The sequence below is a fragment of the Xenopus laevis genome, chromosome 1L, assembly GCF_017654675.1.
Source record: "Xenopus laevis strain J_2021 chromosome 1L, Xenopus_laevis_v10.1, whole genome shotgun sequence".
In the NCBI taxonomy this organism is placed as follows: domain Eukaryota; kingdom Metazoa; phylum Chordata; class Amphibia; order Anura; family Pipidae; genus Xenopus; species Xenopus laevis.
Genome location: NC_054371.1, coordinates 139,974,065 through 139,997,004, shown reverse-complemented (window position 1 = coordinate 139,997,004; position 22,940 = coordinate 139,974,065). Strand labels below are relative to the sequence as shown.

The following is a 22,940-nucleotide window of genomic DNA, read 5'->3' as shown; positions in this document are numbered from 1 at the left end:
TTCCATAAAAACAACCTCAGGGCTGTCCCACTGAAAGCCCAAGTGATGTGTATGGTTTTGAGCAAGCTCCAGGGCTCTACAAGCTTATATAATACCTTTATTTTTTTAAATATATTCCAAACCCATAATCCTCAAGTATTATGTAACTTGAACAATTATGAAAGTGTTTCCTGCACCAAATCCTTCAAATAATTAATCAAGCATATTCAAATGTGGATGATCAGATGAAAACACTATCATAAAATAAAGCAGCTTCAAAGTATCAAAGTGATAGAAAGCACTCAAGTCATGGAGTAACCACTGTATATGTAGAGTACTCTATATTAGGTGTTGTTTTGGAGCACCTATTGTTTGTATGTTGACTATGTGGGCCATTGCATGGAAAATGTTCCACAGTGACAGAAGTACACTTCTACTACAGTACAGTGTATATCTTATGAATGCAATACATGTGATAAACCATATAACCACAAATGTGGGTTAGAAAACCACATAACAGTGACCAAAACCAGAGATAAAAGTTAGAGACTTACCATATAGTACCCTGGGAGAAGCTTCTGGAGAAACTCTGCTTCTTTGTGCTGAACAGTTTTGATGATAAATTCGTCATCGCTTGTTACAAAAAATATGGAGCCGCTTGCACCAGGGTTGGACAATTCTATCAAGGGCTCACTGCAGAGTGAATACTGAAACAGCAGATATAATATATTTATATATTTTGCCCACAAGGCACTCAGAAAGATATGTCCTGTCCTGTGAACTCCTCCCCCTGCCTCCCATCAGAAAATCATTGAGGGGCAAATATATACACTCTCAGTACTGGGTAGCTTTTGCTTAATATCCAGGGTACCTGCTGCAAATTGTTGTTGAAAAAATACATTTAAAAGATTGTTAAGATTTCACAGTCGCCATTAACATTTCAAACACTTTTCATTGCAGTATTTTGAGGTCAAGGTTAGAAGACGAAAAGCTACAAATTGCTCCTAATGAGCTGCATAAATATGGCAATTAACACATAAGAGCTTCCAATTAGATTTTAATCAGCTCTATTCACAGGGGTATTTTAATCTAATTATAACTTTGTACTGGAAGAAATAGCATAACCACTAGCAATACCACAGGGCACAGCAAAACTAAAAATTATAATAAAGCAACAGGTTTATCAAGCACACAGTTAATGCTAAACCCACATGCTCATTTAGTACTTAACTCGTGTGTTCTGAGTTTAAGAACAAGCCATGGCCATAAAGATCATTAAAATGTAAATATAAATTAAAATAGTCTCATCTTAATATCTGCGTTGATTGTATACCTTGTTCAATAATATTACTCAGTCTTTGTTAAAAATAGTTTTCTTCCATCAAAGTTAGCATCATTATGTTCTGCTTATTTAAATGTAGATTAATTTTTAAATTAACTGATGGTGCGTTGCCCCCATAAATAGTTATACGGATATGGGACCTGTCATCCAGAATGCCTGGGACCTGGGGTTTTCCGGATAACGGATTTTTCCATAATTTGGATCGTCATACCTTAAATCAACTTAAAAAACCATCTAAACATTAAATAAACCCAACAGGCTGGTTATAATTCCAATAAGGATTAATTATATCTTAGTTTGGACCATGTACAAGGTACTGTTTTATTATTACAGAGAAAAGGTAAATGGTTTTAAATATTTGGATTATTTGTATAAAATGGAGTCTACAGGGGCAAATTTACTAAAGGGTGAAGTGGCTAACGCTAACGTAAATTCGATATCAAAGTGGACCTACGATACTTTGCACCCTTACGCCAGGCGAATTTGCGCTAAGGCGAAGGGACATAACTATGCTAATTCACTAACTTGTGCAATTTACTTAACGTTACCTCTTGCGTCAGACTTGCCTTCGCCACCTCAGACCAGGCGAGGTGCAATAGAGTAGATAGGGCTTGCTTTAAAAAAAGTTGAAATTTTTTCTAAGTCCCAAAAAACGTTGGCGTCTTTTACTTTTTTAAGGGTGATAGGCTGAAAAAGATTGTATATTTTTTTGGGGGTGACCTCCTTCCCCCCTATATTTCCTAACATATGGCACCTAAACTATACAGTGGGCACATGTATAGGGCAAAATAACAACTATATTTTATTCTATGAAGCTTTCCCAGGCTTGTGTAGTGTAATGTATTTTCTGCTACATATACGTCCATTTTAACTTGGCGCCGTATGCAAATTAGGCATCGCTAGCGAAAATTCGCTTTGCTTGACGAATTAATGATAGCACAACTTCGCTACCTTTCGCCTCCCTGAGCGCAACTGGCAAAGTGTGGCGAAGCCAACGCTGGCGCAACTTCGAAGGTAAGTAAATTTGCCCCTATAAGAGAAGGCCTTTCCGTAATTTAGAGCTTTCTGAATAATGGGTTTCTGGATAATGGATCCCATACCTGTATACAGGACCGCCATCAGAAATCGCAGGGCCCCATACGAGATATTGGTGGTCAGGGCCCCCCATAAAAAAACATTTGTGGCCAGGCCCCCCCCATTAAAAAATATTGGTGGCTAGGACCCCACATGAGAAAAAAAAATTGGTGGGCAAAATTGGTGGCCAGGGCCCCCCCCCACACACACATTATAAGAAAATTGGTGGCCAGGGCCTTTTAAACGTCCATGCCTTCCCGAAGTCAGCAGCTCTCAGAAAGATGGGGGGCCCGGCTAATCAAGTAAGTGTGGCGTGGCTGGGCCCCCCTTACCCTCGGGGCCCCCTACAACTCTCCCCCCTGTCCCCCCTGATGGCTGCCCTGCCTGTATACAGTATGCATTAAGAGGTGCTGGTAGTAGGCTAGTACCAAGAATGGTGAGGCTGGATAAATGCTGGCAGATTTAACCATTTGGACCTAGACCTAATGGAAAGATTACTAGCGTATTTTCTTACTCATTGGTAAACTATGGACTATCATTTATATTCATTCTATATAGAGGCTAATAACAATCATTCACAATGATGTACCAATCTAAATGATTTGTTTCTGTGCCAACACAATTTTAGACACTTCATAAAATGAATTTATAATCCTAATAACTATTCATTAGTATAATATAACATGAAAAACTCCTTCTTCCCTGTGCTATGTCAACTCTCTTCCACACATGTATCAAGTTGTCCATAAAAAAACGTTGCACAGTCTGTTCAATACTCCTGTTGCTCTTCTTTTACAATTGAAAGGCAGTAAATAAGGGTTTGCACATGTAGCATCAAAAACATTTCCCTTGCTCTTGTTATATCAACAAGTGTTCTGTTCTCTGTAGAAAAGGGAAGTATCTGGACAGGCTTTATGCCATTCTTATCTTAAGATGGCCACAGACGCAAAGATCTGATTGTACGAATCAACGTACGATCGGACTTTCCCATCTCCCGACCTGCCACTAACCATTCAGATCCAAGTCTTACCATACAGATAGTTAAAAAACAGATCAGCCGATGTTCTGCCCCTGACAGCAATCGTACGATAATTATGTCTGACCAAATCTAGTGACAGTCTCCCACTGATAATCGTATGATCGGCAATACACGCAGAGATATTATCGTCAGCCAACATAAATTTTCTAACCTGTCCAATCGACCAAACGACCGATCTCCGCCGGACGAAAAATGACGGGACTCTCCACACACGGTCCGAAAATCGTACGAATTCTCGATTTGTACGAATGGATCTTTGCGTCTATGGCCAGCTTTAGTCTATCTGTCAAGTGATTAAAAAAGTCCTTACCAAGTAGTCATCTGGCTTGATACCAAAAAGTTCTCGAAAATAACGGAAAGCTAGAGGAGCATAGGTCTTGAACCTGAAGTCTGGATAGTGATGTGCTGGAGTTAGGTTGCTTCCTTCACTGAAAGCATTGGGGGAAAAATACAGAATCTTTAATAAAGGTACAATAACTTTTATTAAACTTTTTATTAAACTTTTATCAACTTTTAAATTATAATATTTAAAAAGTACAGTACTTCATTATAATGGATAAAAGCCTTAGGGTTTCAGGGGTTTGCCCATTCTTAGCAATGCCCTGTGAAACAGAAAAGCTAACAATCTGTATGATGCTGCAAAGATTTATTGGAAGATGTAGACAAGTGACCACAATGTGAGAAATTCTGAGCAACACTGGCATTTAAGAGATGTACTAACATAACAGGCAAACGGAAGCTAACTTTAATAAACTAGTAACAGAGGTAATACAACACTGGGCAGTACCTTATATCCACCAAACTAATGCAGTTAAACCTTGAGGTTTAGTAAATGTATTCTGTGCAGTTCACTGGTAGTTTGCACAGTGAGTAACAATAATACACTGTAATACATGCTAACAGCTCAATAGAGAATTGTCATTTTATCAGGTGCTAGTGTTTAGCAAGCCTAACATATGTTAGCAAAAACAACCGTTTGCCAATGTAAAAAATCACGTATCAGTGAGAACTCAATTGAAATGCAATTATATATATATATATAAAAAAAAAAAGCTAGTCTGCAATGCCTCCTCGAGGCAAGATAAATGAGAAACAACTCTTTTTTTTCAATCAGTATAATTCAATTAGAAAAGATGGGTTATAATGCAGATGCAGAGGAGCTACAAAATATTTTGCAATACACTTTTTCATTATAAACATAGACCCGATGAGTCTTTTTCCTCAGAGCTAATATGGCATTGTCTACTCCTTCCATTGAAAACACAACCGTCCTGTCATGGTTTATAGATGAGGTTCAAGCTGCTTAGAGCGATGGAGCCTTTGTCCAAGGTTGGGCAATATTGGACTGATTTGGTCACCCCCCCACCCTATTGAGCAATTTTTGCATATTTAATTTATACAGAGACTTTAATCCTTCATCTAAAAAACTTAATGTTGAGCATTTATTGGGACAAGCATTGATTGGAATTGGCACTTCTCAGAAATGCCCACATTGTCTGAAACACATCTTTATGTTACAAAATCATACTATCTACATTTCTACAGCCTTAACTTGCCTATATAAGAACACAGATATTGGACTAACAAAGTCTTGCCAATCTCCATCAGACATGTTGCCCTATGTAGTCATAATAAAAGCTCAGTTTATAATAGAATTTCTTATATACAGTACATTAAACTTCTTTCTTCAAAACACCAAACTGCCTTTATATACATAGTAACCATACTGAAGTTTCTTTTAATTGTTTTATGCGTCGGAAAATGGAATGCTTAGAGGTTACAGTCTAAATATTAATGTGAAATTGTATTCACACTGCTAAATATAGCAGATAACCTGCCTAAAAGAACAAACATATTATATTGTCAGTCTTTAGTCACCCCTGCTTCTGTACTTTGTCCTCACTAATTCTACCCTTTACGATGTGTCAGGTCATTAGATGGTCTGGGAAGCAAAGGTAAAAAAGGCTTGCAAGACTGACTTTAAATGGTTTGAAATGTTCTGTGGGCTAACAAAAATGTTAAAAATGCGAATAAGAAATATATTTCTACAGTGCACTATGCGATTATGTATTTTTAATAGGAGCTTTATGCACTTACCTTGGTAAAAATACACTCTCAACTACGTAAAAGTCTTGCATAAGAACATCTCTATCTGGCTTGGAAGTAAGGTTACCCACAGTGTAGCCTATTCCCAGCTGAATGGTTCCTTTAATAGCCGATGACGTAGTCTGCAAAGAGAACATATGTGTATTACATTCATTTACCTGTCAATTTTAACAAGTGGGCTATTGTTTCATGTACTAAACTGTCTTTGTGCTAGAAGTGGTTTTGAACAGACTAATTTTATATCTGAAGTGACAGTATCCGGCCTATTCTGATTTAATGGGCCATGAAAGAAACAGCCTAGCTCTGTTATCATAAAAATAGACAGTCTTTCATTTATTTTTGTTTATGTTTGTTTTTGTTTATGGCAATATTAAGTATTTTACAGTTTTAACACAGAGACATGTCATAAAATGAACCAGAGACCCACACCTGAGATGCTGAATTAAGAGATGTAAAGCAAAACTCTCTACCAGATCTGATGTGTGACTCCCAGATCAGCAAACAACCAAATAACAGCATTTTCTGCAATGGCAGAGTTTAGAAAGTAGATATCATGACCTGGTAAAATATGTGTAATTATTTTAAATTGTTTATTGTAATGGTCGTTAAAGGGGAAGTATTGAGAAAATTAAAATTGAATATAAGCACCATCTTGCTGAAATAAACTTTTGAACCGTTTCTGAAATATTCAAGTTAGTCTCCACTATCCTTCTCTTAGTATCTGCCTCTCTTGATTCTCACAGGAGTTGGGAGTCTGATTTTGAATGACAGTTAATATATCATTTAGGGGGGGGGGCTTCTTTTTCCTAGAAGATGCTTTAGGGCTCACTCTATTTAAATCACCAAAAATTCAAGATATATGCCAAAGGCAGTTATTTTGTTAGATTTTGTTTGCACTGGAATCAGTTATTTGAATGAGCTCTAACACATCTGCTAGGAAAGGGAGCCCCCCTATAAGATATATTGGATCTAACTGTTAATGAAAATCTGACACCTAACTCCTGCATGAAGAAAGAATGAAGAGAAAAAGATGCTGAGAGGGGGGTAGTGACGATAAACTTGATTGTTTCAGAAACGATAAAGATTTTTTAATTGATTGTATTTAGAAAGTTTCTTATTTAAAATTTACATTTTTGCAATAGTTCCCCTTTAATTTCAAACAATCCACTATCTCTGAATGAAACCCACTAGTAATGGTGTTTGATTATGGCAGTTCTCACAGAAAGGATCATAGTCATTAAAAACCACAGTTCTAAATTCTTCCTTCAACATTTGGTCACTTTTACATCACTTTGACTAAAGGCAAAGTATTTGGTCCAAAATAAACCTATCTGGATTCAAGCATATGCTGACTTCATTTAGTGCTTATGTTATAACAGTTGTTGTGTAACCTTGTAAAATGTGTAATTCATTCAGTTTCTCTCTTTGTAATAAAACAGTGCTTTGTTCTTGGTTATAACTATATTAGTAATTCCAGGTAAAGTTGGCCAGTCAAAGGGCAAAAGAATAACAAAAAGGTGGTATAAAGGTGATATGTTTATTGGCTAACTAAGATAATCATAGCAAGCTTTGAGAACATTTTAGTTTCTTTTTCAAACTGAATCCTCTTTTCAGCTTGAAAAGGGAACTAAAATGTTCTCAAAGCTTGCACCTTTATACCACATTTTTGTTATTTTTTTTTTTTGCAACTAGTACAAATCCATACTGGTGGCAATACTATTGGGTATACTATTGCGTTTATTTACTCTACACATGTTTTAGTACACAATGTGTGGTGACCCAAATTATGAAAATATGCTCCAAGAATTCCAGATAATACATCCCAGACATGTTATATTGTCATAAGACAGAGCAGTATCAATCTTTTATAAGAAAGTTCTTAATATTGACTATAGTGCTTCCTGAGGTGACATTTCTATAATTTAGCTAAAAAAAAAACAAAAAAAACAATAATGACCCTTATCTGAAGCAAAGGATTCAAAATAAACTTTTGTTTCCTTTTTTTTTTTTTTTTTGGCAGATCTCTAACCATAATCTTTTATCGTAAAGTATTTTAATGAATGGTAACTAATGAAACAGAAATGAAAGATGTTAATATAATCAAAATTTGTTGTTTTCGTTCTGCATTTAATTTTTACACGTAGAATTCCAAATTACATAATTTGAGTGTTTTCAGGCACAAAAATGCCAGTGCTTTCATTTGTATCCCATTCAAGTTAATGAGAAGAGGCAAGTTCGATTTTGTATGGGAAATGTGTGTACTAATTACAGCACAAAGATATTTGCAACAAAAAAGGAACAATTCTTTGTTTCTAGTCACTGTTACAAATGTATCTGAAACAGCAATTCACATTTTTGTACATACATTGTTGCATAATACAAAAGCACTGCTCCTTGCTAGTGATCCAAAGCTTAAAAGCTCCCAGCTAATTGCACGCAATCTAAATCAGTATAATGTCAGCTACAGCGTGCACACACCAGAAAGAAAAACAGATTCTTCAGTCATTTGTTCACACGTCTCTATAGTAAAGTAGAATGAAGGTAAAGCTCTGAATGATGCCAATTTCTTGTGCTTAGGAATTGTCAGGAGTAAACTCTGCTTGATAGGGTGTTTGAAGAGGTCTTGATATGTTGTTTTTAAGAATTTTTGATGACAGGATGGCTGTAGCTGTTATTTGGGTGTGGTGAAAAAGCAATGACCCTGAGATAATGTGGGACAGAGACAACTCCAGATTACCACTACTCCCATGCACCCCAAGGCCAATGCAGAACTTCGACAAACAATATTGTACACATTCATTTTGACTTCTTCCCAAATTTTGGTACATTATGGTATACCACATTTATTAACTACCATTAAGATATGGACATATGTGTGTACAAACCTGAGAATGATACAACATACTTCATTATAACTTATACTTCTATCCAAGTGCCTTTAAGTAGGAGTGCTTAATTTTGTACTGTATGGGTGTGGTTAAACCTGCGTTCATACATTCCATTTTGCCCAGCAAAGCACATAACAAAAAATAAAGAAACACAAATATTTGACTGGCTGCTGATTCTGTAAGGTCTTTGCCAAACTTGAGATGAAATAATAAACATCCTCTTGGCTGACATTTTAAAAGTGTATAGTTTTATTACATTCTGTGTGACCACTGTGTCACTTGTATACATTTCTAATCCCAGCTTTATAATGAAACAATTCTAAAACAAAACCCATAGAAGATGAAGCTGCCTACTGTTATTAAATACTTAAATTCTTACTAATTTTTATGTAATATTTGACACATAAAAACTGGCCATTCACAATGAGAACTATCCATTTTTATCCTATACATACGTCTCCATCACTGCTTATAGCAGTTTGTACAATATAGGGCAGGGATCCCCAACCTTTAGAACCCGTGAGCAACATTCAGAAGTAAAAGGATTTTGGGAGCAACACAAGCATGAAAAATGTTCTTGGGGTGCCAAATAAGGGCTGTGATTTGCCATTAGGTAGCCCCTATGTGGATTGTCAACCTACATTGAGGCTCTGTTTGGCAGTACATCTGTTTTTTATACAACCAAAATTTGCCTCCAAGCCTGGAATTCAAAAATAAGCTCCTGTTTTGAGGCCACTGGGAGCAACAGCCACTGGGAGCAACATCTAAGGGGTTGGGGAGCAACATGTTGCTCACGAGCTACTGGTTGGGGATCACTGATATAGGGCATGGACAGGCAACTTGTAATTGCCTCAATTGCTATGACTAAAAATACCCACAAATCTCAGCCATTTCCCCAGCTTTTGGAAGCATGATGCAACAACTACAGTACTGAATGTTCCTATTTCATGTAAAGTCTCTTGCCACTTATGATTTAACATCACCCTAATCCTCCCAAAGAACAGCTGCTTAAATGAGGGCAACAACCCCAAATATTTATCCTGTGCAGATGTGCCCTTCTGAACTGTAACATCTGAAAACCGCTTTCTCACTGTAAAACGTCATATTACATACCCAACTACAATTTAGGTAGTTAGTGGGAAGCACACTCAGAGCAGTTTTTAATGACGTGTCAGACTCCACACAATCTCTACTTAGTTTGGTATAAGCTAATGATGCCCATTATAAGTTTGTAATTTCAGGAGCTATTTGGTTGTTAGGGCCCAAATTATCTTAGTAACCAGGCTGTGGTTTGACTGAGAGACTAGTATATGAATAGTCAGGGACTTGAATCAAGAGATAAGTAATAAAAACTAACAATAACAATAAAATTGTAGCCCCACAGATTATTTTTGTTGAAAGCTGGAAAGAGTCAATAGAAGAAGGCAAATAATGCAAAAACTATTCAAAAATGAAGACCAATTTAAAAGTTACTTACTTAGAATTGGTCACTCTATAAGGTACTAAAAGTTAACTTAAAGGTAAACAAACAAATGAACACTACAGGGTTATTTATCAAAGTCCGAATTTATCTTAATATTTTCTGCTACAAACTCCAATCAAATCTGCTCTGGTTTTTTTTATTTATTTATTTTACTTATTTATTATTACATTTTCCTGAAAAATTTGCTTTGCAGGAAAAAAAAACAGATTTTCAAAATTTTTTCGTATTTTTCACCCAATTTTCACGATTTTTCACCCGAAAACTCCGATTTTTCACCCGAAAACTCCGATTTTTGACTGAAAACTCAGAAAACTTCGGGGTATTGCCTGAAACCCAGCATACATCAAAAATCATTGGGACTTCTCCCATTGACTTATATGCAACCTCGACAGGTCTGAGATACCGGATTTTCTGATTCTGACTTTTCCATCATCTGGGTTTAATAAATTCTGAAAAATTCATTATTTTTTTAAAAGTCCAATTTTATAAAAAGAAAACACAAAATTTTCATGATTTTGTGTATTCACAGTTTAGTAAATAACCCCCTACATTTTCATTCATTGTGCAAAAAAGTATTTTTTTTTTCAAATATATGATATGCCAGGTCTTCAAATATTCTATTACAACATACTTAAAGCAATTGCCATTTATACAATTTTCTATAAAAATGCTGTGGTTTATTGAAAAAAAAGGTAAAAATTATATTATTATTGTTCTCAAGGATGAATAACTTCACAAGATATAATACATTTGTCAATTTACACTTACTTTTTTATATGTTTTCTCTCCATTTGGTTTGTCGCTTGTAGAACTTCCATTTTCTGCTACTGTAGACATCTGCAGAACAATAAAAAAATTAAAGATACAGTTACCTGCTAGCACAAGAAGGGCAATACATTTCTTTTCAGTCAGCTGCCTTCACTAGGGATGCAAGAATGGACTCTTTTACCTTCTTTGTTGTGTTCCATCCCATCCCTGTCAGGTTCTGCAAGTTCTGAAAGGAGGAAGCTAACTACACGATACGCATAATACCTGACCCCACTGCAGCAATGGCTGGTGTTTCATGATAATGAAGCTGCTTAACATGTAATACAGAATCCCTTACATTCTTAGGTGTTGGGCAGGATTTAAAAGAGGTAGAAATCAAAGGGGATTTACTCATTTTAAAACCTCAAAATGAGGCCAGTGCTTGTTCTGTAATGCAGCACTAATGCTGCTTTTAGCTGCAAATCATGGTGTTACACCATGAAAATGACAAGCATTAGATCACAAACAGCTTATACAACATTGGATATGCTCACTGGGCAGAGAAAAACAGTAAACTCTGCAAATCAACATGCAGGCTCATTGAAATCTGAATCTAACACCCATATTCCCAGCCTGCATAGCTACTGCCTGAAGAATGGGACTGAGGGTAATACCTTTCTTCAGCAGTCAGTCATCTGGAGCAGAGGTGAAACAGTGCACTGATCATTTATGCACACAGCTATCCCCAAGGCCCTGGGAAATAAGTAGCTTACTGTGCAAAAACAAATAAATAAATAACCGATGCAAGAGGTAAAGACAGTCCTGTCAAAGGAGCTTACCCATACCATCATGTTAGACAACACATCTACAGCAACTAATCGCCAAAGAATGTTTAGGGTGCTGGGAGTTATAGTAGGAGACAGGTCACAGGTTAGAAACAGAGACACAGACTCCCCAACTGCTGGGGGACCCTTTTATTCAATTCATGTGTGCTTCAAGAGTAGCAAACGGCTCTTTGCAGCCCCAGGTGCATTCTGTACCCTCTGCCAGGGTGGAATAAACTCAGATCAACAAAAGCAGCAGCACTCCGGTGATTTGAAAAAAGTGAATCTTTACTTCAAGTGCATTAGGCAACGTTTCGGGCTACAATGGCCTTTTGTCAAGCCTTACACTAACAATATCAACATGTGTTTAAATACCCACAGGAAGAGGAGGGGCCACAACTGGTCACCTCCATATTACCCATAATACACAGTGCAACATTTTCATGAGAAACAGAGTGAAACTTTTGCCTTATATTTATACCTTGTATCAAAAAAAAAAGTTGTTTTTCTCCAGCATGATCAATAGGCCCTTAATATTCTTTCTTTGGGAGGAATGCTTAGCTTTCTTTCACTTTTCCCAACCTAGTTCTTGAAACAACAAGACATTTCTGTTTCTCTATGTGTTCAGCATAATAACTATACCTACAAGAAATTATATTAAAAGCAGTGATTTTAAAGACCACTTATAAGGCTGGCTGAGAGTAGAAGGTTCCAGCTACTGACTTATGGAGCTGCTCTTGTACTGTGCCATTTCATTTTTTATTTCACAGACACAACAGTTCTTAGGAGCAATTGCCAGAGAAATGGTTTACATATCATATAAACTTGTTTGGACACTGTTTTGTGCATAATGGTGGATACTTATTTTAGGTGCCAGGGTCACTTTAAAATGCAAAGGCACACTATAATTAGCTCTATCTTCCATTCATTTTCTCATGAATAATTTAGGACTACAAATCTCAGGATTGATAGACCCATTCAATAATTGTTTTTCAGGTACAGCTGATCCTTTTAACATAAACTGCTTATGTCCCCCAACAAAAGTGTTAGTATTGGTTGTTGTATTGCTTGGTTTGTTAGAGGCATACTACTCAGACCTCTACAGAATAGCACTAATTTCATAAACAGACTGTGCTATTGTCAGTACATATTCGTTACTAACTCTTATCTGCAAACATACAGAATGTAATAAAGTATTCAAATAACAATGTGTGTTCTCGCACATAACAGTCTATTGAAAGGACAAACAAAGCATAAAAGTTATTTTGTGTGCCTCAAGGGGAAACACATGGGTTTTACCACCAGCGAATCACCAATGGGAAAGCTTTTACAGGAGTTTAGCGACCCGCAGAAGCAGAAATGTTATTGCTGGTGTGTCATTGCCCTTAGTAGAAGCACAGTATTGGAGTTACAGGACAATTTTGTTCTTCATGAAGGAGAAAATAATAATACAGGTACAGGAGCTATTATCCTTTCTTTAATTTAGATCACCATACCTTAAAGGAGAACTAAAGCTGAAATCACTGGGAGTGCCAAATGTTAGGCATTCTTATTCTATATGAAGTGAAAAGAAAAAACACACAGGCTTCTAGTTGACAGACAGGAAACCGAGCCACCTGAAATTTTCTATTAATAACCAAAATGCTTAAGGCAAATGTTTGCTAACTTTATTTCGTTAAAACGTGCGGTACTATTTTGAAGTAGACTGTAAGCTCTCACAGTATGAACTCCTTTGTTATGGTTTCCTTGCAGTACTGTGAAGTTTCCCATATGAATGTGTTTGTCATTGTAACCATTGTGGAACATATTGTGCACACCCACATACAGCTATGGCAGGCTAACAGCGGGGTCATACTTCATTGCTTACTTCTTGTGCATACACTAGGTTGTTTGCTCTACCCTGATACAATACATTTATTTCATCACTGCAACAGCTCAATAAACAAAAGATGATAATGAACACAGGACTGTCCAACTTTTTCAACAGAAGGGGTTGATTATCCAGAATGCCACACAGGCCAGAATTACCACAAACGATGGCATAAAAATCCTTGCACTCATTGGTTTTGAGCTGATCAGCCTTGTGTAAACATCACAGGATAAATGTTGACATGTATTTGCACATATGGATCACGATTCAAATAAAAAGTGTGGTATCAGGAGGAAGGTGGCATTTTTGAGTATCAATAGAATGGTTTTTATTGGAGAACTTAAAATTATATACATCATTTGGTCCATTTTGGGGAGGCTAAACCATCATAAATCTTCATTATTCTCTAATTATGGCATCCAGTTGTGTAAGGGGCCTAGAAAAATGCTCACACTCAAACATTTTACACACTTCTGGTAAGGTATTGTAAGGTACTTCTGGTAAGGTATTGTAAGATTTAAGTACAAGACTACAAATAGGCTGTAGAGCCATTAAGTAAAGTTCACATTCTCAATACTCAGGGGCACATTTACTTAGCTCGAGTGAAGGATTAGAATGAAAAATACTTTGAATTTCTAAGGTTTTTTTTTTGGCTACTTCGACCATCGAATTGGCTACTTTGACCTCCGACTACAAATCGAACGATTCGAACTAAAAATAGTTCGACTATTCGACCATTCGATAGTCTAAGTACTGTCTCTTTAAAAAAACTTTGACTACCTACTGCGCCACGTAAAACCTACCGAGCACCAATGTTAACCTATGGGGACCTTCCCCATAAGCTTTCCTAGCAATTTCTGATCAAATTCGAATCGAAGGATTTAATCGTTCGATCAACCTACGATCCTACGATCGTTTGATTGAACTAAATGCAGTAAATCCTTTGACTTCGATATTCGGAGTCGAATGATTTTACTTCGATATTCGACCCTTAGTAAATGTGCCCCTCAGTGTACTGTACTATAGTGTATCACTGGCAGCAAATTTCTTATTTTAATGAATAGGAACTGGCATTCTGATCACTGCGAATCAAAACTCCATATTGACAACTGGTTTTAGCCTGTAAAGTGTAAATGTATTTTTTGTCTTTGCTACAGAAACATAGATTTGCTCTACATCCCCAAGGGACTGAAAGCATCATGGTATGGATATAATATTCCTGATTCAAATATTTTTTTACAAATAACAGATAGCAAAAAATCAAAATATAAGTAACGCAATATTAAGTGCCTCCACAAATGGAGGGAGGAGAATGCTGAGTATTGATTATAACTATTTAAAATCAAAACACTGTTTATTGGACTGTTTACATGTGTATAAACCCTTTTTCTCAATACTGTGACACTCCTTTCCTTTAAGGAATAGGTAAGTATATAAAGTCCAGATTGGAGACACACATTGTATATAGTGTTGGCATAACAACTAACAGCTAACTCCATGACCTATTACAACTATAGTTACTTCATGCAATTAATTTGTAAGCTAACATTAGGAAATTATACCACTGCTATTATTCTTTTCCTGTCAAGCAGTAGGAAGCAAACACTGATTCTGGGAATTAGTATAAATATATCCAGCTATGATCAATATCTGCTAGGAAGAGGTGAACACAAAAAAACTTGAATCAGAATGCAGTTATTGCTAATTTGGAACCCAGAAAGCTCTGAGATACAGTATCACCATATGCCAATAGTTTCCTGATTAAACAAATAATTTGTCTAACTTACTCGATGTTTTTACGCATTAACCAATCTAGAATACATAGTAGATATTTAAAATGTTATTATGTTTTAGTATCCTAAGAGAATGAACCCTTATTCCTGATAGCTGAAACCCATGACCGATGGTAAAAAATATATACCTCTGGGCAAAAGTGTCAGAATGTTTAAAAAAAATATAAAAAAAAGACTAAAAAATGCTCAATTTTAATATTCAAAAAGTAAAATTAAAAGACACTTTCACTGTTGGTGCTCACATCTGTTGGTATGTACCTGAAAATTGTGAAAGGAAAACTATACCCCTCAAACAATGTACGTCTCTATAAAAATATATTGCAAAAAACAGCTTATATGTAAAACCCTGCATTATGTAAATTAACAATTTTCATAATAATATACTTTTTAGTAGTGCCATAGGGTAATCCTAAATAGAAAACTTGAAAAATCTGTTGCTCAAGTATTCATTTTGGGGGTATAGTTTTCCTTTAATAGTGTTCTCCTAAGCCACAATATAGTCCTTTCTTATAGGGACAATAAATAGTTAAATTAACTATAGAGCCATACGTTACTGCATGGCCAATGGAACCCTATCAGTACAGTGGCATATAATCCCTTATACAAGCTAAAGATAACTCAGAGCTTTCCTGCATTGAAGGATTATGTAGTCTGTTCACCATATATCTTCAAATATTAGACAATTTCCTACATTATGAGGATATGTTGGCCTGGAACTGTGTGAAATAAACAATCCACAGGAGGTGGATTTTCTAACAGTGATTTATTTTACACAGCAGTGCATTAGAAACAGTATTGGCAGCAATCAATACACAATCATTATGGTACCAAAGACTGCTGGACACACCATAGTGAATGAAAACAACATGTTTGTTATTTTGTACTGCAAGAGGCATTCTACAAGCAGCTCACATCTGTCACGCACTATTCAAGGTAGATTTATTGTGATGTAAACTTTGGTGCCTAAAACACCTCACCAGACTCAATCAGTCATGACTCATTTAAACAACCTGAAATATTGGCAGTTGGCGCCACAAGCAGAAAAACAAGCAAACAACCTATGTGCTGTAATAAGAGACAAACCACGTCAAATAACAGATCTGTGTCTTAATGAGAATTTATATGAAAACAGTGACTGAAATGTCAAGCACTGCAAACAAAGACCAAGCCCAGCTCTGACGTACGTAAGTAAGGGCTGTTCAGCTGATACCATAGACTTTTTTTTGGCTAGACTTCATAATGTTATTACAATTCAGTCATCTTGCGTGTCATCTGTGAAATAATCTGATTATAAGAAAGAACTGAAAAATGAAAGATTGCTTTAGAACTTCTACTTGGGTTTGGTGTCATATTAAGAAATAAATTAGTCTATTTTCCACTAGAGCCACCAGGGTTTCAGCCTATTATTGTGCTGTTTGGATCTTATAAGTCAATGCCATTTTCAATGATAATACAGGTATGGGACCTGTTATCTAGAATGCTTGGGACCTGGGGTATTTCAGATAACGTATCTTTCAGTAATTTGGATCTTCTCACCTTAAGTCTACTAGAAAATTATTTGTCTCTGATTAATTTAAAGGGTACTTTGTTAGGAATGTGGTAGCAATAAACAGGCTCTCAGAGTTGGCAATGGGCCACATGCAGTGTGGTTTATCAGATTCCATTTTGGTAAAACATACAATATTAAACAAATAAGAAAAGCCCATGAAGATGACAAATATTTTTGGCCCATGTCATATTAGCCTAAAGGCCCCCATATAGACCTCGAAAAGAAATAGACGGCACTCCGAATGTACTGGAATGTACTTTTATTCCAGGTTAAAAAAAGGATCCAACGCCCTAAAGGCCCCCATATGCGGGCTGATAAAAGCTGCCTACAGACCAAGTCGGCAGCTTATTGACCATTGTGTGGGGCCATCCGACAGGCGTCCCCAACCAATATCTGGCCGAATGTTGGGCAGATGCCGATCGTGCAGGTTAAAAAATCCAGTCGGATCGTGGCTGCATCTTTACGTTGATGCAATCCCGTGATCCGACAGCCCGTATGGCCTCCATTCTGATCTGATCGTTGGGCCCTAATGCCCACGATCGGATCAGCCCGATATTGCCCACCTCAATGTGGGCATATCGAGGAGAGATCCGCTCATTTGGCGACATCGCCAAATGAGCGGATCTCCCTGTGTATGGCCACCTTAAGTAAAAAGGTCTAGGTTTGGTTAGGTTCCATAGACAATCACTTGCAGCACTGTATTTGACCTTAAAGGACCAGTAACATCAATTTTTTTTTAAATTTGTTTGTATATAACAAAAAAAAACACCAAGACATATTTAACTTTAAAATCGCAAAATCTTTATTAATAAATAATTTACCCAAACCCCGCTTGCGCTCCTCTTCAGAAAAGGCGGCAGGGCGGCGATCCATCATGCGGCGATCGATTTCTCCTCCCTCGGTATCTCCTATAGAAGACACAGAGGAGAAATCGAGCTCTGCACGATGGATCGTTGCCCTTACGCCTTTTCTGAAGAGGAGCGCAAGCGGAGTTTCGGTAAGTTTTTTATTAATAAAGACTTTGCGATTTTAAAGTTAAATATGTCTGTTTTTTTTTAAAATTTGATGTTACTGGTCCTTTAAGTATACAGGTGGACTAGATGAAAGCTATCACTGCTTTTTTTTCAATTGCATAATAAATATCTTGGAACTAATAAACCAGCACAATGTCAAAGTTTATTCCATTATAGAGGAAGTTACCTAAAATGCCCTTTTAGTTAATAGTAGATCAAGCAACCTGAGCAAACTATAAAATGGGACTATTTTTTAATGTATCTGTGATTATCTGTCTGTCTTACAACCTCTTCTCTATTTCCCATGAAAACCACTACACGGTTGCTAACATCTGTGAGTTCACATCAGCTGTAAAGTTACTAAGACTCCTACTGTCTACATTATAAAAGTTAATATTTAGTTAAACTCTGCTAGAAATGATCACATAACAAATTGCTATATGAATGCATATAAAATGTAAAAAATAGATTGCAAGTAGCAAGTATATCATGCACATAAGATTTCATATGAATAGTTAAAGGAACATTAATACCAAAAAATTAAAGGGTTTTAAAGTAATGAAAATATCATGTACTTTTGCCCTACACTGGTAAAACTGATGTGTTTGCTTCAGAAACACTACTATCGTTACTGTGTACCAATGGCAGAAATTAAATAAAGGGTCTATGGCACAGGTTAAATGGTGGATAACAGATAACACCAAAAACTGAAGTTAGAGATCACCACAGTCCGCTAGAGTGAAATACAGCCTCTTTCCATATATTTCTATGGGATTTTGAAAGGTTTTATCAAAGGATGAACTTGCACTTGCACCCTTTGATAAATACGCCTTTCAAAATCCCTTTGATAAATATACCCCAATATGTTCTACAGAGCTTATCTATCTGCTGTGTAACCTGAGCTTTTTCTCCTTTGAATGGCTGCCCCATTGCTACACAGCAGCTTATTTGTATAAACAATAGTAGTGTTTCTGAAGCAAACACAGCAGTTTTAGGGCAGAGACACAAGGACAGATTTGGGGAGATTATGGCCTGTCGACAAATCTCCTCCTCTTCAGGCGACTAATCTCCCCAAACTGTCTTACCGCCGGCTACAATGAAAATCACTGGCGGGATGGCACTCGGAACGCTTTGTTTTCCGAAGTTGCCTGAAGTGGAAACTAATCTCCCCGAATCTGTCCATGTGTCTCTGCCTTTACCAGTGCAGGGCAACATTGCATTATATTTTTTTTATAACTTTAAAACACTTTCATTTTTTGATGTTACTCTTGCTTTAACTTTACTGTTTAATGTTACTTTAACTTCTTTATAGACCTGGGAATTGCAATCCTGAAATCTTTGCCCGCGTTTCTATCTGCATACAAAGTCGTTTATATCCTATTCACTGTATAGCTATTATTGTTGAAAACGAAATGGTTCGGCAATACTGTAAATCATTTATTCATTACATTCTGTACTAATGCTAATCAGCACCTTAGAGTTTTTTTTTAATTAGAACTCACACACATGGATTTGTCTTGAGCTTCTCTGTTTACACCTTTGGGAAGTATTTAGCCAATGTATTTGGAAACACAATTCTGTCGCTGAAGGGGAGGTTATTAAAACAGTAAACTAAAAATCCTTTGAGACTTAATTAAATTGCATTGGCAGCCGCTTGGGGGGTTTGCTTTCACATAAGGACACCGTACAGGTCTAGGCTTGCCCACCGGGAATAGAGTAAGGATTATAGTAAAGTTATTTGCCATTTTACCAACTTTTGCTGGAAATGGTGTTATCTACTACATGTTTAGGACCTGTTATCTAGAATGCTCGTGCAGTGGAGTTTTCTGGATAAGGGATCTTTCTATATTTTGGATCATCATACCTTAAGTCTAAAAAATCATTTGAATGTTAACTAAACCCAACAGGATTGTTTTGCATCCAGTTTGGATTAAGTACAAGGTACTGAGAAAATTTTTAAAATTTTTAAAATTTTGAATTATTTGCTTAAAATTGGGTCTATAGGATGCCGTAAATACCAGACTTTTGGCTCAACAACTCTCTCTAAAAGTCAGCAGCCCTTGGGTTACCTGATTTACAAGCAGAGCTGTCAATCAACCCCATGTCATGAGGAAAATAATGAACCAGTCCTGTTTTTTTCAGTCTGAATTCCTCTTCACACTGAATGATAACGTGAAAGAAGGTGTCAAAAACAATTTATACATCCGAGTGGCATCCCCAGGCACAGGCCCTCAAGTGACTATATGGTAAATACGCCTGTTCCCCCATGGCTACACAACAGCTTAGTTATATAAATTGTGTCTAAAGCAAACACAACATTTTTAAAAGTACAGTGTAACATTACATTTTATTTAAATATTTAAATATGTTCCTTTAAAGAAGACCCGTAATCCAAAAAAATGATTCAAAATCCTATTTTATCACATTAGTTAAGCAAAATGAACCTTAATTAAACTGTATAAATTAGTTGAATCTTGTTTCCTTCAGTCTGGGAATTCATAATTATAACAAGCAGGCAGGAGCCATTTTGTGCACACTGTTATTAAGGCAAGCCTTGCATCATCTCAGAATCTTGTTTGTGCACCAGAATGGGAGACTCAGTGGCGTAACTAGATATTACTGGGCCCCGCAGCAAATTATTTTTCAGGTCCCCAAAATTTTTAGCAGTTGACTTGTTTTACCAATATTTATTGAAACTGTATATGAATTAGGGCCTTGTGGGGCCCCTATACCTCCTGGGCCCCCCTGCAGGCGCAGGGTCTGCTTCCTCTATAGTTACGCCCCTGGGGAGACTCTATGTCCATCCCCATGCCCTGGCAAAACAATTAAATGCTGAAGAGACAGGGGGGAATGTTGGGAGAGCAATCACATCTAGGAAGTGCTGAATGGAAAGTGAAAAGTAATTATCTGCCCCGCCTCTATCCCCAAAGCATAGAGGAGGGGCAGACAATATTTGATTGAAAGCTGAGGTTTATAAATGAGCTTACAACAGCTATGAAGGATTTAATAAAAATAGAAATTGGATTTCATGTTTAATTTGAAAATGACTTTTATTATACAGATTTGTGTGTCTGGGTGACAGGTCCACTTTAAAGGACACTTATCAGGGTGATCGATGCCCTTTAAGAATGATAAGTGAAATCACTGCATCCAAAGGAATTCACTTCTTTAGGGAAGAGTCCCTATACTCTGCTTCAATACTTGCAATTGGGATGTCTAATTAAAGGAGTAATAATTAATGTCTTTGCAATATGTACATTAATTTAACAATTAGCAGCAAAAAAAATAAAATCAAGCACACAATGTACTACATACTGTATGATAAAGCTGCAACACCAGGATGTTTACAGGGGTTGTTCACCTTTCAGTTAACTTTTAGTTTGATGCAGAGAGCTCTCCTGTTTGCATTTTCAGCAATCTGGTTGCTCGGGACCAGATTACCCTAGCAACCATGCATTTTAATAAGAGACTGCAATATGTATAGGAGAGGGACTGAATAGAAAGACTAATAATAAAAAGTAGCAATAACAATAAATGTGCAGCCTTACAGAACATATGTTTTTAGATGGGTCAGTGACTCCCATTTGAAAGCTGGAAAGAGTCAGAAGAAGAAGGTAAATAATTAAAAAAATATAAGAAATAAATAATGAAAATCAATTAAAGTTGCTTAGAATTAGTCATTCTATAACATACTAAAAGTTGAACCACCACTTTAAAGGAGAACTAAACCCTAATGTTAAAAAAACCCTACCCCCCTACCCTACATAGACCCCCTCCCCCCCCCAGCCTATGCTGGGACATGGGGCTTTCCGGATAACAGATCTTTCCATAATTTGGTCTTCAAACATTAAGGGGCCGATTCACTAAGGGTCGAATATCGATGGTTAATTAACCCTCGATATTCGACTAGGAACTAAAATCCTTCGACTTCGAATATCGAAGTCGAAGGATTTAGCGCAGATAGTACGATCGAACGATCGAAGGATTATTCCTTCGATCGAAGGATTTAATCCTTCGATCGAACGATTTAATCCTTCGATCGAACGATTTAATCCTTCGATCGAACGATTTAATCCTTCGAATCGAATCGGAGGATTAAATCGTTCGATCGAAGGAATAATCCTTCGATCGTTCGATCGTACTATCTGCGCTAAATCCTTCGACTTCGATATTCGAAGTCGAAGGATTTTAGTTCCTAGTCGAAGGATTTAAATCCAACGATCGAAGGAATATCCTTCGATCAAAAAAAGTTAGCCAAGCCTATGGGGACCTTCCCCATAGGCTAACATTGACTTCGGTAGCTTTTAGATGCCGAGCTAGGGGGTCGAAGTTTTTTTTAAAGAGACAGTACTTCGACTATCGAATGGTCGAACGATTTTTACTTCGAATCCTTCACTCGAAGTTAGTGAATCGGCCCCTAAGTCTATTAAAAACCATGTAAACATTAAATAAACCCAATAGGCTGGCTTTGTTTCCAGTGAGGATTAATTATTTCTTAGTTTGGATCAAGTACAAGCTCATGTTTTATAATGACAGAGAAAAAGAAAATCTTTTAAAGATATTTATTTGGATAAAATGGAGTCTATGGGAGATGGCATAATTCAGAGCTTTCTGGATAACGGGTTTCCGGATGGAGGAATTTAAAAGAAATCTGTCATTTTAGCACTAGTGCTCCTGAAAAATTTTGCTCAGCAGAGGGGAAACACCTGCCATAGTTTTATAGTAGATTTAGTAGATCCCTAGGCATGTGCACTCTCTGCAAGGCAATGTCTGTGTGGGTTTCCTCAATGTACTCTAGTGTCCTCCCACACTTCAAAACATAATAGAAGGTTAACTGGTTCCATTAAAAACTGCCTATAGCACCTATAGATTGTAAGATCCACTGAGGCAGGGGCTAACATGAATGATGAATAACATCTCTAAAAACTGCTAAACAAGCTAAACCTTCAAGTTATAGTAGCAGCACCTTCGGCGAAGCTAGAGCCAGGGTGCAAAAATAAATTAATAACAGATTTTTCCTTACTATTAGGCAAATATAAATGTATACCATTACTTTAAACATGGAACCAGAGTGACTTTTTAAATGTAATATGAAGCTTCTACAACAAGCTTTACACTGTGTCTTATGAACCTTATCTCTCTGTTCCCAAGAAACATGTAACTTAGCGCCATTCTTATATTGTGACTCAATATGTGTGTTGCCATAACAGAAAAAGAAAACTCGTATTCAGGA

At 36.7% G+C, this 22,940-nt stretch overlaps 1 protein-coding gene across 2 annotated transcripts in view; it reads right to left on the bottom strand.

The window, feature by feature from the left end:
* The window catches only part of pip5k1b.L (phosphatidylinositol-4-phosphate 5-kinase, type I, beta L homeolog), an 80,419-nt gene that overhangs the window by 34,704 nt on the left and 22,775 nt on the right, over positions 1-22,940 (bottom strand). For both annotated transcript variants that reach the window (NM_001092342.1, XM_018245291.2), the window contains 4 exon segments: positions 534-686; positions 3,745-3,862; positions 5,532-5,662; positions 10,680-10,748. In NM_001092342.1, coding sequence (NP_001085811.1) covers positions 534-686; positions 3,745-3,862; positions 5,532-5,662; positions 10,680-10,748 — 471 coding nt within the window.